The 17,300-nt window shown below is 42.1% G+C and overlaps 1 protein-coding gene across 1 annotated transcript in view; it reads left to right on the forward strand.

The window, feature by feature from the left end:
• The window catches only part of abca2 (ATP binding cassette subfamily A member 2), a 116,635-nt gene that overhangs the window by 96,109 nt on the left and 3,226 nt on the right, over positions 1-17,300 (forward strand). Inside the window, exons 32-48 of the mRNA XM_022753053.1 lie at positions 1,068-1,173; positions 1,251-1,362; positions 1,495-1,555; positions 3,354-3,528; positions 3,631-3,746; positions 4,794-4,941; positions 5,195-5,318; positions 6,108-6,240; positions 7,918-8,038; positions 8,297-8,475; positions 10,518-10,659; positions 12,198-12,332; positions 14,264-14,367; positions 14,458-14,550; positions 16,201-16,303; positions 16,771-16,908; positions 16,991-17,200. Of these exons, the coding sequence (XP_022608774.1) occupies positions 1,068-1,173; positions 1,251-1,362; positions 1,495-1,555; positions 3,354-3,528; positions 3,631-3,746; positions 4,794-4,941; positions 5,195-5,318; positions 6,108-6,240; positions 7,918-8,038; positions 8,297-8,475; positions 10,518-10,659; positions 12,198-12,332; positions 14,264-14,367; positions 14,458-14,550; positions 16,201-16,303; positions 16,771-16,908; positions 16,991-17,200 (2,200 nt within the window). The remainder of the gene's footprint in view (positions 1-1,067; positions 1,174-1,250; positions 1,363-1,494; positions 1,556-3,353; positions 3,529-3,630; positions 3,747-4,793; positions 4,942-5,194; positions 5,319-6,107; positions 6,241-7,917; positions 8,039-8,296; positions 8,476-10,517; positions 10,660-12,197; positions 12,333-14,263; positions 14,368-14,457; positions 14,551-16,200; positions 16,304-16,770; positions 16,909-16,990; positions 17,201-17,300) is intronic.

The following is a 17,300-nucleotide window of genomic DNA, read 5'->3' on the forward strand; positions in this document are numbered from 1 at the left end:
TGTTTCCAGGGGACACTAAACAGTGGTGAACCTTGCTGGGACGCACTTGTTCAATGCTTTTAACTTCAAAAGTCTCAGTTGGGCATTGAACAACAGGTGGGTCCCAGCCAGGTACATCACCTTTTGTCTTTTTTAAGAATGACTGATGAAACGATGGCGTGCAGCAAAGGGACACGGGTTGGACTCGAACCCGGGCCGCTGCGGTTAGGACTACGCTGTTAGGACCGAACAACAAAACAGTTTCATTTGGAAGATCAAATTATGGCAGATCACGTGATCATATCAAATGAGCAGATTCATCCTCTGAGGCCGTGGCTGTGTTGTTGAGCTTGATCAGCAGCCGTCCTCATTCTGTTCTGCTCAGTGCAGATTAACATAGAGATGCTTTTTGCTGGTTGCTCTCTTCTTTAGGATTTTAACATTCCAGGTAGAACACAGGTGGTAACCTTCCTTTACTTACTTAATTAATGAGTTACAATAAAGCTTCTTATTATCAGTTATAATTACTAGTAACTCATTAATAAATGGTGATGGGTTTTACACTTTACAATAAGGCTCCTTTTACCAGTTATAAGTGGTAGTAACTCATTAATGAGATTAATTAGTAAGGATAGTAGTAACTTGATCTTGCCAAATAGTGAGTCTGCATCACCGTATGAAAACTGTGGTATGACTTGTTTATAATTGTTTATTTATGATTAATAAAGTGTTAACAACCGAATTAATAATTAGAAACCTAATTAGAAACCAATTATAAATCATTTAGGGCGGTCTTATTGTAAGGTGGTACCAATATATTTTTTTAAACCATTGCAGCAGCTGCATGTGGAGACAATGACATTTTAGTAATGTTTTCTGTCAAAAATAAATCAGAAATTAATGAAATAATGACAAGAAACGTGCTTTTCTGCAGCAGCTCAGCTGCGTCTGCCGCCACGCTCACACGAGGAGGCAGTGTGTTCCTGGCACAGTGGTGCAGTAGACGTGCAAAACTATAATTCTGCAGCAAATAAAGGCTACTTTCTTTTTTTTTTTTCTATTTTGTTCACTGACTTTGTTCTCAACAGATATGGTGGTCTAACAGTGGGGAACATCCAGAAATCAATCCCAGCATCCTTTGGGAGAAAGATTCCTCCAATGGTTCGCAAAATAGCGGTTCGCAGATCAGCTCAGGTAAGACGGGCACAGGAAGTCAGGGTTGGGCTTACACAGTATAAATAACAGCTGACAGAGCAACCTCTTGTGTTCAGGTTCTGTATAACAACAAAGGCTACCACAGCATGCCGACATATCTGAACGTCCTCAACAACGCCATCCTGCGTGCCAACCTACCTGCATCCAAGGGCAACCCTGCTGCCTATGGTAAACACATACCAGTTACATCATTGACAGTGATGTTAAATGAAGTTGTGTAGTTTTGAGTCAGCTCCTGGTTTGGTTCTTATCATCTACACAATGAGGCTGTTGTGTTTTGTGTGTGTGTGTGTTTCACAGGTATCACACTGACGAACCACCCAATGAATCGAACCAGCGCCAGCCTGTCTTTGGACTACTTGTAAGTTGCTCCTCAGCACTAGTAGTATCACCTTAGAAATGTTATAAAGGACTTAATCACCACTTGGGGGCTTATTTCTGTAGCTGTAGTTAATCGCTGATATCAGGGAACAAGTCTCAACAACAAAAACATGACAGTGTTTGTGGATTTTAGACAATTTCCAGGCTTGTTGAACTGAACTTATCCATAGTTAACTTTGTTTCCATCAGTAAAGTTTTACAAAGTAACGTCTTTTGAATTCAGGATTTCACACTCCTGAAAAAATTAGGGGAACACTTAAATCACACATCGGATCTTGATGAATGAAGGATTCAAGTTGAAAATCTTTGCTGATGTTCATTGTATAATTTGTTGAAAACAAAATGACGTAACAACAGTCAGTGGAAACCAAAATCATCAACCCATGGAGGGCTGGATTCACAATCACACTGAAAATCAAAGTGAAAAATTGAAATCACAGGCTGATGTGACTCAGTAGTGTGTATGGCCCCCGTGTGCCTGTTTGCACTCCCGACAACGTCTGGACATGCTCCTGATGAGTCGGTGGATGGTGTCCTGGGGGATCTCCTCCCTGACCTGGATCAGGGCATCAGTGAGCTCCTGGACAGTCTGTGGCGGTACTTGGCGGCGTCGGATGCACCGATACACACTCTGGCCACATGAGGCTGGGCGTGGTCCTGCACCAGGAGGAACCCAGGGCCACTGCATCAGTGTAAGGTCTGACAATCACTCTGAGGATTCCATCCAGGTACCTAACAGCAGTCAGGGTACCGTTGGTTATGACATGGAGGTCTGTGCCATTCTCCAAGGGTCTGCCTCCCCAGACCATCACTGACCCACCACCAAACTGCTCATGCTGGATGATGTTACAGGCAGCATAACGTTCACCACGGCGTCTCTAGACTCTTTCACGCCTGTCACATGTGCTCAGTATGAACCTGCTCTCATCTGTGAAGAGATCAGGGCATCCATGGCAGAACTGCTAATTCTGGTGTTCTCTGGCGATGCCAATCGAGCTGCAGGGTGCTGGGCTGTGAGCACAGGTCCCACTAGAGGACGTGGGGCCCTCATGCCACCCTCATGGAGTCTGTTTCTGACAGTTTGGTCAGAAACATGTACACCAGTAACCTGCTGGAGGTCATGTTGTAGGGCTCTGGCAGTGATCCTCCTGTTCCTCCTCACACAAAGGAGCAGGTACCGGTCCTGCTGCTGGGTTGATGCACTTCTTCTGCCCTGTCCAGCTCTCCTCGTGTAACGGCCGGTCTCCTTGTATCTCCTCCATGCTCTTGAGACTGTGCTGGGAGACACAGCAGACCTTCCTGCGGCTGCACGTATGGATGTGCCATCATGGAGGAGCTGGAGTACCTGTGCAACCTGATTGGGCTGCAGGTACCGCTTCATGCTACCAGTAGTGACAAGGACACTAGCAAAACACAAAACTAGAGGGGGTTGTCTTGTTTTTGCCTCCATTGCACCTGTTGTCACTTTCATTTGCACCAAAGCAGGTGAAACTGATTCACAATCACTTGTCCTTCCTAAATGGACAGATTGATATCCCTGAAGTTGAACTGACTTGGAGTTATACTGTGATGATTTAGTGTTCCCTTCATTTTTTGAGCAGTGTAAAATCCATTTAGACAGAATCATGGATGGATTAACATATATGTTTATTACTGGATTGTTTACATCCCTGCCATGCAGTGGGAATTTCATGTGATCTCTCCTTATATATCTTTACTCTCTGTTCTCTCCTCCTGTCCTATCCTGTCCTCTCCTGTCCACTCCCCTGCCTCTTCAGGCTCCAGGGGACAGATGTGGTGATTGCCATCTTCATAATTGTGGCCATGTCCTTTGTGCCAGCCAGCTTTGTAGTTTTCCTGGTTGCAGAGAAATCCACTAAGGCCAAACACCTGCAGTTTGTCAGCGGCTGTGACCCTGTCATCTACTGGCTGGCTAACTACATATGGGACATGGTGAGGAGGATACATGTGTGTGTGTGTGTGTGTGTGTGACTGATGCTAACTGACAGTCATACTATAATATTGTAGTCCCTCTTTTTTCTCATCTCTCCTCAGCTCAACTACCTGGTTCCTGCCACATGCTGTGTTATTATTCTGTTTGTGTTCGACCTGCCGGCCTACACCTCCCCAACCAACTTCCCTGCAGTCCTCTCCCTCTTTCTTCTGTATGGGTAAGACACAGACACACACACACACACACACACACACACACACACACACACACACACACACACACACACACACACACACACACTAAAAACCAAGTCCTAACCCTCAAACAGTCATAACTCAAGACTTCACACAGCAATTATGACAAAATTTCACTCAAATGAATAATATTTTATGACTCTGGATAAATAGGGATGTAATCTGAAACTACTGTAAGTCGCAGAGGCAGACAACCATGAGGAGCTATCCTAGTTTTTTAATGTTATTTTTCATTTCCATTGTTTTGGCTTGTTGGCCAAATAAAACCAAAACTGTCCGACTGAAGAAACCCACTAGGAAAGTGAAAGGTTTTCTTTTCATAATAGGTGTAAATCCAACCTTTAATTAAAAAGCATTAAGAGAATATTTTCCATTCTCTGAATAATAATATTTTACTTCAGATGCCATGGCAACATATGCTGGCCCCAGTAGTGATCAATAGCAAGTTCTGCTCGCTGTAATATTTCTGCTGTTGTAAATACAGTATGTGCCCGTGTGTGTGTGTGTGTGTGACTGATGCTAACTGACAGTCATACTGTAATATTGTAGTCTCTCTTTTTTTCTCATCTCTCCTCGTGTTGCTGTTGTATGGTGAGAACCAGTAGGCAGAGAAGTTTCATACCACAGTGACACCCGTGCAGTGCATGACTGCAAATGACTAGGAATAAGAAGTCAGAAAGCCTGTGAGCAAAGAACCTTTATTCTTGGCTAAAAGTGGTTAAATAAGAAAGTGAAAGAGTGAAAGAACCACAGCTGCAGACCACACGCCTCCATGCTTTGCCTTGATATGTGACCTAGAAAAACAGCAGCATTTCTGTGGCTTGGAATCCAGTCACGATTACTAGTGTGAAATTCAGTATGATCTGTATAGTCAGTTTTACAGCATTCAAACTACTTCATGAAACTGAATTATTGCATCTTCATGTATTTGTCGTGACCTGAAAAACCAAAAACAATTGTTCTACGCTTCCTGAAGCTTTGGATGTCCTCAATGATTCTGTTCCCTCTAGGTGGTCCATCACTCCTATCATGTACCCGGCATCCTTCTGGTTCGAGGTTCCCAGTACAGCCTACGTGTTCCTCATAGTCATCAACCTCTTCATAGGCATCACTGCAACTGTTGCCACCTTCCTCCTTCAGCTCTTTGAACATGACAAGGCCAGTTTGACTCTTGATGTTATAACCTCAGATACTGCAGCTTATTCTGAGGTTTTAACCTTAATAACAAGATGAGATGTCACATCACTCTTCACCCCTCCCACATATTTAGGTTTATTTAGAAAATGAATTAAGATAGGAAAAAAAAAACTTACTAAATGTATACAGAGTATTGTGTATTGGCTTCTGTAGCAGTATCAGACATGGACTTTGGATGTTTCTGTATTTACTCCTTCACTCTTTTCTTCTGTAGGATCTGAAAAAAGTCAACAGTTACCTGAAGTCTTGTTTTCTCATCTTCCCCAACTACAACCTGGGCCACGGCCTGATGGAGATGGCCTACAATGAATACATCAACGAATACTATGCTAAAATAGGTAGTTGAGCTCACCACTCTTATTTTCACATCTAAAAGTGCCAACTGTTCAACAGTCAAAGCACATGCCTGTAAATAAACAACAGTGTGTTTTCATGGTAATTCAGGAATATGTCACCGAGCACAACAGTGTGGCTCACTGATGTGTTTTTAATAGTGGAAACAATGAAGCTCTGTGGCTCAGAGCAATAAGACATATCAGGCTTTGATACAGATACAGACACAGTACTTGTCGCTAGGATACATTCATTGTTGTTTTGGGTCTTTTGACAAGGTTTTTGACAGTAAACAGAAAAAGACTGACACTTTAAAGGGGCAATATGCAAGTAATTTGGTTTAAAATATTCCAAAACATAAGTAACAGTTTTGACATTATGTTTAAGATGTCAGTGTATTGTGTTGCAGAGATATCTACTGCAGTTAGCATGCTAACCAGCTACTCCCAGGAGGAGGGATCAAAGAGTGCATTTCCTTGTGCACTTTTGGACATATGCTGCCTGCTATTTGTTTGGAGTATGACTTCAACAGTTGGCTATTTCTTTTTTTTTTGGCATTTTCAGATCTATTTGATAGTATATTAGTAGAGAGGAGATGGCATGCAGCAGAGACTAGTAAGGATTCAGCCTACCAGGTGAGCTCCCGCGACGCCCAACAGTTGGCCAGTTCTTACATATTGCCCCTTTAAACCTGCTCTAAGGTCGACCTGTAATTGTGTTACTGTTTTACTTTTGGCACAGACAAATGTTTATTTTTTCAAAGTAAGAAGAATGCTGGGAATGTGTGCTTTCAGGCCAGTTTGACAAGATGAAGTCACCGTTTGAGTGGGACATTGTGACTCGAGGACTCGTTGCCATGACAATCGAAGGCTTTGTTGGTTTCCTCATCACCATCCTATGCCAGTACAACTTCCTCAGGAAACCCCTGTGAGTGATGTGTGTTTCTGAGTGTGTGAGTTGTTGCCATTTTGCAAACAACTAACATCCATCACAGAGAAGTCTATAGCTACAGACACCACCACCTCCACCCACAGTTGCAGAAAATTGACTGTAGTGCAATGTAACCACAATACATTTGTGTTTGGAGTAATGACTTTAATATGACTTATGTTGTCTCAACATGGAAAAGTCAATGCATTGCTTTAATTATTGTCTCTCTCCCCTTGCTAGAGGCTGTAAACAAATACAGACACATGATTCTGAAATAAACAGATAAAGGACATGGTCCAGATGTGAACATCAATATTTTTGCAGTAATATGAGTTTTTTGTCCCTGTCACCCAGCTGACACAGTTTCCATAAATGTCCCATCACTTCTTCAAATCCAAACACACACACTCACACCGTGCTATGATCACATTCTTCACTGTGATACCAGGATCTCCACTCGAGGGTTAATCAAATCAGAAAGTGCATCTTGTCACATCTCATATTCATCAGATTCAGACTTCTTCTTCAGTGCTGAAGTAATCCACCTGATTGTTGTCTGTACAGTGTAAACAGCAGCGGGTCTTTTCATGGTGTAGATGGAGCTGTAGGTAGTTCTATATAGTTACTATTTAGACTTTCAGCAAGGTTCATCCTCTAAAAGCTTTCATCAGTCTTCACTGGATCTGTTGTAGTGCAGCATGAAGCTCAGCTGATGCTTGTCAGCTGTTTATTTGCCTGACTTCACGGAAGACAGGAAGCAGATGAGTTGAAACTAGAAAGTGCATGCAAGTTGGCCAAGACAGCTTTTCAGATTTTTCTATTGCTTTAATAGACACTTCAAACCAACTTTATACTCATTTGGCCTTTCTCCCTTTGCATGCACAAACGAGTAATGCAGTATGGTCCAATGCAATTCTACCGGTATTTACCACTGTAGCACAGCTTTACATGAGGCTCAGTTCAGACTCTTTACTATTATGAACAATAGGATTACACCACAGTTTATGCCTTACTTTTTTGATTAATTTAGATACAGTTTATTTTCTATATTTTGCGAGCACCTTAAATGAGTGGGCATCAGTCTAAAGGCAGAGTAAGTGATTCTAATCCAAGGTTGACAAGATGTGTTGTTGGTGTGATGTTTGTTTGTAGGTAACATTACCTTCTTGTTAGCCTAGCTTTACACCTACAGGCCTTCCCTCTGTCTCTGTTGTTTTGTGTCTTTGTAAAAACAAGTAGTTTTTGGTCTGATGTGTTTATGATGTTGTGTTTGTGTGTATGCCATTTGTTTGATGACATTTTATAGGATGGGTGTGTTTGTTTTGCCATTCATTTCAAATATCAAGTCTTTTTCCAGCATCACTTACTCCACCTTTAACCCAGAACATAAAGCAGTCCAGATTCAGATGAAGGCCCACCCACTTCCAATGTAAATCCAAATCCAAATATTTTTTGTAATAAATACAGATATAGTAGTTTTACCTTTACCACTTCCTACATGTTCTGCAGAGCAAGGTGAAACCAGCTGTTCATACCTGTTACCTGGTGCATTTTGGGAAATTGGGGTGAGATAGTGGTACAGTGGATATGTGAAATATGTTTATGTGTGTGTGTGTGTGTGTGTGTGTGTGTGTGTGTGTGTGTGTGTGTGTGTGTGTGTGTGTGTGTGTCCAGGAGGGTGCCAGTCAGCTGCCAGCCGATAGATGATGATGATGTAGACGTGGCCTGCGAGAGACGAAGAGTGCTGCGAGGAGACGCTGACAACGACATGCTGAAGATCGAGAACCTGACAAAGGTTTAAAGTCAACATAATATTAAGAAAATCCTTAGAGGCTGCAGTTATTTTTTTTTCGAATTATATACCAATTTGTAAGCAATTGCAAGTTTCACTCAAGCATTGATAGCTCACATTATGTGTCCAATTATGCCAGCACAGAAAATGAATCTACCAGTCATACATATGAAATACACAGTAGCTGATTTGTAGTTAAGGAGTTTAAATTTCCAAAAAAAAAAATTACAGTTAGGTTCCTTTAATGTGCGTCTTTCCCAGGTGTATAAATCCAGGAAGATGGGGCGTATCCTGGCAGTGGACCGGCTGTGTCTGGGCGTCCGGCCTGGTGAGTGTTTTGGACTGCTGGGAGTGAACGGAGCAGGGAAGACGACCACCTTCAAAATGCTGACAGGAGATGAGTGCACCACTGGAGGAGAGGCCTTCATTAATGGAAACAGGTCCGTGCCAGTCTTCATGTGCTCTGTTATAGGCTCAGCTTAGCTGACAGGTGTAGTGCCTCAAGGGAGGGTTATATGATGGTTGGATGATATTGCTTGTAGTTGTCATAAACAGACTTTTTTTTTTATCCTAATTAATTAATGAACTAATTAATTAATTTAATCCTTTAATATTTTTACATTATACTTTTTAGATCTTGGGTTCTTTTATCTGGATGTAGGATTGAAGTGAGCAGACGACTGGAGTTTAGGTTATCGGTGAATCAAGCTGGGCTAGATAGCTAAGCTAACCAAAACAATCATGTCAGCTGTGCCCCGTGAGGATCATGTGCTGCTGAGGAAACCAAACAAGAAGATCATTCACCTAAAGGAGGACATACGACAGCTCCCCACTACTGTCCGACTTCATGGACATGGTGTTGGGGCAGTCCAAAAGGTTGCTCTCGCTCAGCGCAGCCCTCCAGGACATGGTTGTGTTGGATCCCTCCACCAGTCCACTCCTCCTGCTCCACACTTGACCATCAGTAATCCTGGGCTAATATGCTGTGCCATGGCTGCCCATCCCCCCAGGGCTGCTCGATTATGGCAAAAATCATAATCACAATTATTTTGATCAATATTGAGACCACGATTATTCAGCACGATTTCCCATTGACTTTGGAAAAAAACAGAAAAAAAAAACAATTTCAAAACAAAAAGCGCTGTGTCTATTTAGTTATTCCCGTTATACACAACAGCCTATAAGTTACAGATATCTGAGCATGATACCCCGCCCCAAATGTCTTCATCAAGAAAGAGAACTTTTATGTTGCAACAACAAATAAGAAATGTATTTTCCTAATTCCTTCAGTACCGAGAGCGGAACCGATAATGTTGGATGGTTTTTGTAGGGAGGCTGAAACAGAACGGCGCACAGTAATTGCTTTCTCTCGATTATCTTGTTTTTATAATTGAAATCGAAAATGAATTTCGATTAATTGCACAGCCCTATATCCCCCTTTCCTCAGCGTCTGAAGAAATCTGCTACGCTGCCCTGTCGAATGACAATCAAGGTGATACATCAACCTGACATCCCCATGGCTTCATTTTCTCTGGATCTGGACTAGGGCTGCACTATATGCAAAAAAAAAAAAAAAAATCATATTTATTTGGCAGATATTGCAGGTTTCTAACGGTCGCTTCAACTTTATTCTGGACATTGAACATGTTCACTGCTGTTCCCTAGAGGCCGAGGTTAAGTCCATTTAAGTGGCTGAAAATATCTGCCAGGTAACCCAATGTAGCCAACCACTCAAAATCACTGGGGCGATGTGCCAGTCCAAACTTTGTGTCCAGAAAAAACACCGCACCTCATCATGTAACTCAAAAAGGCGCGTTTTTTTAACTCTCTTTCCTTTTAATTCTTCCTGTTGCTAACCAGCTATCCATTTTGATTCTCCACTTTTTGCCATGGATGTGACATTTTAACGCGCAGTCAGACTGATACAGGTGGGGTCCGTCGGCAAAGTGTTCCAGTCAGCGACATCATTAAAGTTCCTCTCATTGGCTCATCACCGGGAAAGACAAAACAAAAACAATGAAAGGAGTTTTTAAAAACTGCTTTTAAAGATCATTCTGTTTTAAAACATTTATAAACAGTTTTTAAATTTAAATTTTTTTATAATCATATTCTTTTCACCAGAACTGTACTGTTTTGCAAATTACTTGGTGGCCTAAAAATTATCAGTAGATTTAGTAATATCTCTTTCCATTCATACGCTAAAAACCTCTTTGTTTAGGTGTTTTAGATTCTATGCTCCAATCTGACATCCTGTATATGTTATATATTCTGTCTGGTGACTTATTATTGTTTTGTTTTTGTATTTCAATTTATATATTTGATTGCAAAGCACTTTGTGACTGGTGTCTGTGAAAAGTGCTATATAAAATCAAGTATACAATTGATGAATGTGCAGTAGAATGGTTGGTACTAAGGTACTAAGTACTCCTGTGCTATGTGTTTCTGCATTTGTGTGTGTGTGTGTGTGTGTGTGTGTGTGCAGTATCCTGAAGGATCTGTTACATGTGCAGCAGAGTATTGGCTACTGTCCACAGTTCGACGCCTTATTTGACGACCTGACAGCCAGGGAACATCTGGAGCTTTACACTCGCCTTCGTGGCATTCCCTGGAAGGACCAGGAGCGGGTAGGTCTCACTCACACACACACACACACACTTCTACGGGACTGTGTACCATTGACAAAGGCTGGGGCTCGTCACACAGAGAGGAGAGCAGCATTATTTGGACGTTTGCACATTGAGGATAATCCTGGATCTTTGATGGGTGACGAGCTGTAACTGTAAAGTGTGCTTGTCAAGCTGTCCTTGAGATCACTTGTGATATTGCACAGAAAATTTAGAATCCATGCACACATATGTAGAAAATAAACTTGCAAATTAGAAAACTTCCACAGTTACAGGGTTTTCTTCCTAATATTAAGAAGTTGATTTATCAGCTCTGTATGAGATCTGCTGTAAGTTTGAGACATTTGAGATAGAATATTGTTACAGGAGTAGAGCAACTCCTTTCAGGAATAGATCAGTACGTAGGTTATGTGTATAGCGGACGAGAGAGAGAGAGAGAGAGAGAGGGGGAGAGGTGAGGCTGGCGACTGGATCAGAGAGTTAAAAGTTAGCAGTATAGCTGTGATCGCAGCAGTGCAATGCAATAATGTGATGTGTATAGATGTATAGAGAGAGAGGGAAAGAGAGAGAGATTTCCAAGGGGGTTTGCAGTACTTCAGTTCTTCATTCAGAGTCTCATCAGTAATGATTTAAGCTGAGTGCTCCTTTCAGAGCAGTTGTGAGAGCTGGCAGGACTCCTTCCTAGAGAGGTGCGAGTTCCTAATTTTAGCTAGTATCTAACTGCAGGTTCCTCCAAAGCGTGGTGCATGAGGTGAGTTGTGTATTTGGCCAGGTGATTCTGCAGGGTTGGACCAAGCTGGGTGAAAGCCTCCTGTAATTCTCTCTCGCCACCAAAAACTTTTGGTTTGTGCCTTGGTCCAAGAGCAGCTCAAAGGTCAAGTCTTGTTGGGAATGTCGTAAGGAAACTGTTGGAATGAAGGTGGTACAAGGTTTCAGGGTAGAGGGAGCAGGTGCGCTGGCATTCTTATGATAACAGCCAACTTTGATCGAGAAGCGCCCTAAGCATTCCATGTCAGTGGAGAGGAAGAGTGGCTTAACGCGAAGGAGTTGTGAGGGGGTAGTTCAGCCATTTGAGAGGAAAGGTTTTCCTTTTGATTACTGGCAGCCCAGACAGGAATGTCGGTGCTTATGGCTTGTTGTCATATACCAGCAAACACACTCTCAGGTCCAGGTTGAACAAGTTTCTGGTCATGTTCTCCAATAAGAAGTTGAGTAATGTTTACAGTTGAGTAATAGTTAAGATACAGATTTTCAAGACTCACTGGACTGAGTTTCCTCCTGAGGGGTGAGATGTTTGACATGGCACTCTTGCAATAGCTTCTCAATTTCCTGGTCATAGATGGTGGCCGGTTCAGGCCTACGGGACAGAGAAAGGCCATCGACACTGACTTGAGGGGGAGGAGTTTGCAACACTTCACTTCTCCCAGCCCTACTAACGTACTCACTTCAGTTCAAATATACCGGTGGTGTGAAATCTTCCCATGTCGTCTTTACCTCTGTCCCACTACTCCCTAACATTACCCTTCATTCCCCTCTAGGTGGTGCAGTGGGCATTAGAAAAGCTGGAGTTGGCCAAGTATGCAGACAAGCCTGCTGGCACTTACAGTGGGGGAAACAAACGCAAGCTTTCCACTGCCATCGCACTGATTGGATACCCCTCACTCATCTTCCTGGTAAGAAGTTTGACCTTACTGTATCCTGCATCAGTAAACTCTGAGTCGGCATTAGTACAAAATGAGAAATGGTTTAATTTTACCAATCTTTCATTTTCTGAACATGATCCTGTTGGGCCTTGGTTGTTTATCAATTTGTCGGGTATCATAAATTAAGAAAATATTAATTTAAAATAATAACTTCAAAATGAATTCGAGTTCTTGGGGGCACCAGCCAAAAATAGGTGAGAATAGCCAATATTGATTCAGTCTCAAATTATTACTATTAATCTGGAATTCTGACAGTTTGGTCAGAAACACGCACACCAGTAGCCTGCTGGAGGTCATGATGTAGAGCTCTGGCAGTGCTCCTCCTGTTGCTCTCCTCGTGTAACGGCCGGTCTCCTGGTATCTCCTCCATGCTCTTGAGACTGTGCTGGGAGACACAGCAGACCTTCCTGCGGCTGCACGTATGGATGTGCCATCATGGAGGAGCTGGAGTACCTGTGCAACCTGATTGGGCTGCAGGTACCGCCTCATGCTACCAGTAGTGACAAGGACACAAACTAGAGAAAAAACAGTCAGGGAGGATCAGGAGAGAGCAACTGGGGGGGGTTGTCTTGCTTTTGCCTCTCCATTGCACCTGTTGTCACTTTCATTTGCACCAAAGCAGGTGAAACTGATTCACAATCACTTGTGCCTCCTAAATGTACAGATTGATATCCCTGAAGTTTAACTGACTTGGTGTTATACTGTGATGATTAAGTGTTCCCTTCATTTTTTTGAGAAGTGTATATATCTGATTTTGTGCATCAAATAGTTTTAGTCATGAATCTACACAGAGTTGTATGCATGTGGCCCCAGGTAGTGTGTCATCTCAACACAAGTGAAGTCCCATCAGTTAATAGAACTGTGTTCAAGAGATGATCTGCTCAGCCAACTCAACATGAAGTCTGGGAGTCCTGACCCTCCAGAAGTTCACATGCACCGCGCTCAACTAAAACACTTGTGTTTTTCTATGGCTATGTGTCTCACTCGCTCAGCATTGAGCTTTCAGTGTTTCAGTAGAGCACAGTTCTTGACTTTTCTGACCTTTTGAGATGAATAAAACATCACACAAATGACACACACACAAGATTTGCCCGGGCAGTGTGAGAGCGTGTTTGCATAATGTAAACCAAAAATGCAACATTATATTACAGGTACAACTACATTGATAATTTTGTCAATGCCTGTTATTGGGAATCATGAGAAGGTTTCAGAGTGATGGAGCCCCAGAGCATCCCTGTAACCAGAGCAACAGCATGAGAGGGAGAGGCGTTGTGTTGGTAGTTATAAAGTTGTTTTTCACTGCACTGTGTGAGAAAGTGGACGTTATTGTTGGAAGATAGATAAATGAATCAAACTGTTTCTTGAATTATGGATGATTCCCAGACGAGTAACGTTACTGTTATTTACACTCTTCAAGCTGTGACTGTAACCAGGTTTTTTTTTTCCCAACTCTCGTTCCAAATTCATCCCAAAATGAATTTACATCCTTCCTGATCCTGTATTTATTGGCCCTGGGACGACGGGAGCACGAGCCCTGCCCCAGGTTGGTCAAACTTATTAAATGAAGGCAAAATCAAAGTTACCCAAACCATCGGTTGTAAACACCCATTGCAGTTGATGCACCAGCAGCATTCTTGTGAAATGATGGATTCATCCCAGCACTTCAGCCTGACCTCCATCTTGGCTTCTCCTTAGTGATGTAACAGGGTTCTGAGATCTCAGCTGTAGCTTTGGTGGACAGATACAAAAATAAGACTCAAACTGCCACAAACTTTCACACTCTATACATTTTTGGATTTGATTGACATTTTCTTGTGTACGTGGTAGAAGGGCAACAAGAACTTCAATGAGAGTAAACTGTAAATACTGTAGCTATCCTTTAAGTTTGTGGGGTTTTTCAGGATGAGCCCACCACTGGGATGGACCCAAAGGCCCGCAGATTCCTCTGGAATTTAATCCTGGACATCATCAAGACCGGACGCTCGGTTGTGCTGACATCACACAGGTGAGACATCTCACCTCTCACATGCTGTGGCTTATTTTAACTTCTCTTTCACCAGTGTACTTACATATTATTTCATGCTGTCCTCTGCAGCATGGAGGAGTGTGAGGCTTTGTGCACCAGACTGGGCATTATGGTGAATGGCAGGTTTAAATGCTTGGGCAGCATCCAACACCTGAAGAACAGGTGAGGAAGACAAAGATGTTGTTTGTCTTTTGTAGAACAATCTCATCTGCTTCCTTTAAACAGAGTTTGATATGATGAACAGCTGACAATCACTTTCTGCTAAATGGTAAATGGACTGCATTTACATAGCATTTTTCTTTGTTTGTTTGTTTTTGTTGTTGTTTTTGTTTCTTTGAGATGAACCATCTCGTGTTCGAGGGGGTCCTAACGTACAATACAAATAAACATGAAAACACAACTAATATAACAACCTCAACAATTCAACAAACACACAACAGTGAAGACAATAAATACACAAACATAAAAAACAAGTACAATGGTGAACACAACCACTAGATATTAGCCATGTAGAGGCCATAGAGAGAGCGTGCACAAATGCACGCCCAGCAAAACTAATATCATGCGTACATTATATGGCACACAAATTACTGTGTAATATATTGGAATATAATATACATAGATATAATATATGTGGAATGATGTTATGGTTCTGATGTTTGAAGGAAATGTATGTAGTTTGCTCCATGGATTGAATGTTCCCTATTACAATAATGTAGTTGCAAGTTTATATGTCATTCTTACACAAAATGGATATCAGTATTCCACCACAAATTCTATATAAAAACCAAGAAGCTTTACAACAGTTCTTCATCTTCTTATAGTGAAACCCAAGAATCGAACTCATTTCCCTATAACTCCTCAGGTCAAAAGCAGATAGCGAACCACTCAGTTGCTGTTTTGGAGGCTCTGTGTCGACCTGGAGACGAACCACTCTCATTGATTTGTGTCACTACATTAAAGCTTTTCATAGATAATGTAACTGCAGCCATAAAAGACGTCATGGAATATCTCGTTCCAAACAACTATACTGTGATGTACCAGAGAATCGTTGAGGAGAGGCTGATGCTCCAGGGAATGAAAAATGGCTTCATTTTGTTCATGAAATGTGCTGAACTGAAAAATCTTTTCGAAAGCAGAAATTGATTTACATGCTATGAGATGCTGAGCAAGTAGGTTCTGGAAACATCTTCTGGATTTTGGTCCATTTTATTAAAGCTCCCGACTATGAATCTCACAGTTCCTGGTTGGAACCCAGTTACTTCTCTAATATAAGAAACAATCAAATATCAATAGACAGAGTCTTATTGTTACAAACTGGAGATTTTGACTATACTCTCCAGTTTGCCTGGTGTCAATTGGTTGATCCTCTGGAGCTGACCCTCTGACCCATGATCTGGTTGTGCATCTCTGTGACATGCTAAAAGCAATGAACTTCTTTACTGGCTTGTGGCTGATGTCAGACCAGTTATGTCTGATAAAGTGCAATGGATGAATTTAGGGTCTACCTGAAGTCTGATTGTTTGTTATGTCTAAGAATCAGTCTGTCTTTGTGAAACCGGCTCTTCGTGTCTGTCTGTTGTCTGTTTCACACTTAGTGTCTCTTCTGCTTTAAAAGTTGCAAAGTGTAATGTGCTTCTGTTTTAAGAAAATGAGAATGTATATACAAAACATGTCTGAGGACCCATTCCAACTATTTGTTCTGTGTTATATTATACTAATGTTATTATGTGATGTTGCCATATCTGAAAACCCAAATTAAGTGCAAGACAAATACAAACTTGCCATCATGTTTTTGTGATCATGTTCCAGGTTTGGGGACGGTTACATGATCACAGTGAGGACCAAGACCAGTTCCAATGTGAAGGAAGTGGTTCGATTCTTCAACAGAAACTTCCCCGAGGCCGTGCTGAAGGTAGATCGCCACTAACCATCACAAACTGAAGTCTCAGCTCCACCTCTTTGACCACCTCTGAAGTTAGGTGGAGTCAGGCACTGCCAAGATGGAGACAATGCCTCACTCTGAGCTTCAAAACTGCTCTTCACGTCACGGAGGCTACGTCCATCTTTACTTACAGTCTATAATCTCACCCTCAGGTGTTTAAATCCAAAGGGTGTTTATCACTCTCCAAATTTAACCTAGCCAACCAAATGTTTAAAAAACCCCAAGGGTTAAGTGATTTTAGTTTTCTTGTCTAATGAAAAGCATCTTGTTAAACAAGATATTTTGGTCGGGTCCTGTTTGATAAGGTTTTTGAATTTCATATTTCCAGGAGTGCTTTGCAATCAGCAGAGTGATGTTTGTAAATGCCTTGAAGAGATTATACTCTCCCTCTTTTTGACTCATGTCAGACATTAATCCACTTTTTGTCATGTTTGCAGGAGCGTCACCACACCAAGGTCCAGTACCAACTGAAGTCTGCATGGCTCTCTCTGGCTCAAGTCTTCAGTAAGATGGAGCAGGTGGTGGAGGTGTTGGGCATCGAAGACTACTCTGTCAGTCAGACCACTCTGGACAACGTGAGTCAAAGCTCACACTCGGCCCTTCAGCAAGGAACCATGGAGTCGAGGTGGAGATAAACAACTTTCTTTTTCTGCTCAGGTGTTTGTCAACTTTGCCAAGAAGCAGAGTGACAACTTGGAGCAGCAGGAGGTGTTACCCCCCGTTGGTGCACAGTCCCCCCTGCAGCACATCCTGAACTTGCTGAAGTCTCGGCCCGCCAACACAGAGCTCAACGCTCTGATCAGCGAGGCACCGGAGGAGCTGGATAGCGACGATGATGAAGGTCTGATCAGCTTTGAAGAGGAAAGGGTGAGTGGATCACACCTGGCGTTTTTTTTTTTTTAATTTTCTATTTATTATAACATTTGTAAATTTTGTATTAAAATGAGGTACAGAAGAAGTACACAGA

The sequence above is a fragment of the Seriola dumerili genome, unplaced genomic scaffold (assembly GCF_002260705.1).
Source record: "Seriola dumerili isolate Sdu_G_001 unplaced genomic scaffold, Sdu_1.0 BDQW01000017.1, whole genome shotgun sequence".
Classification (NCBI taxonomy): Eukaryota; Metazoa; Chordata; class Actinopteri; order Carangiformes; family Carangidae; genus Seriola; species Seriola dumerili.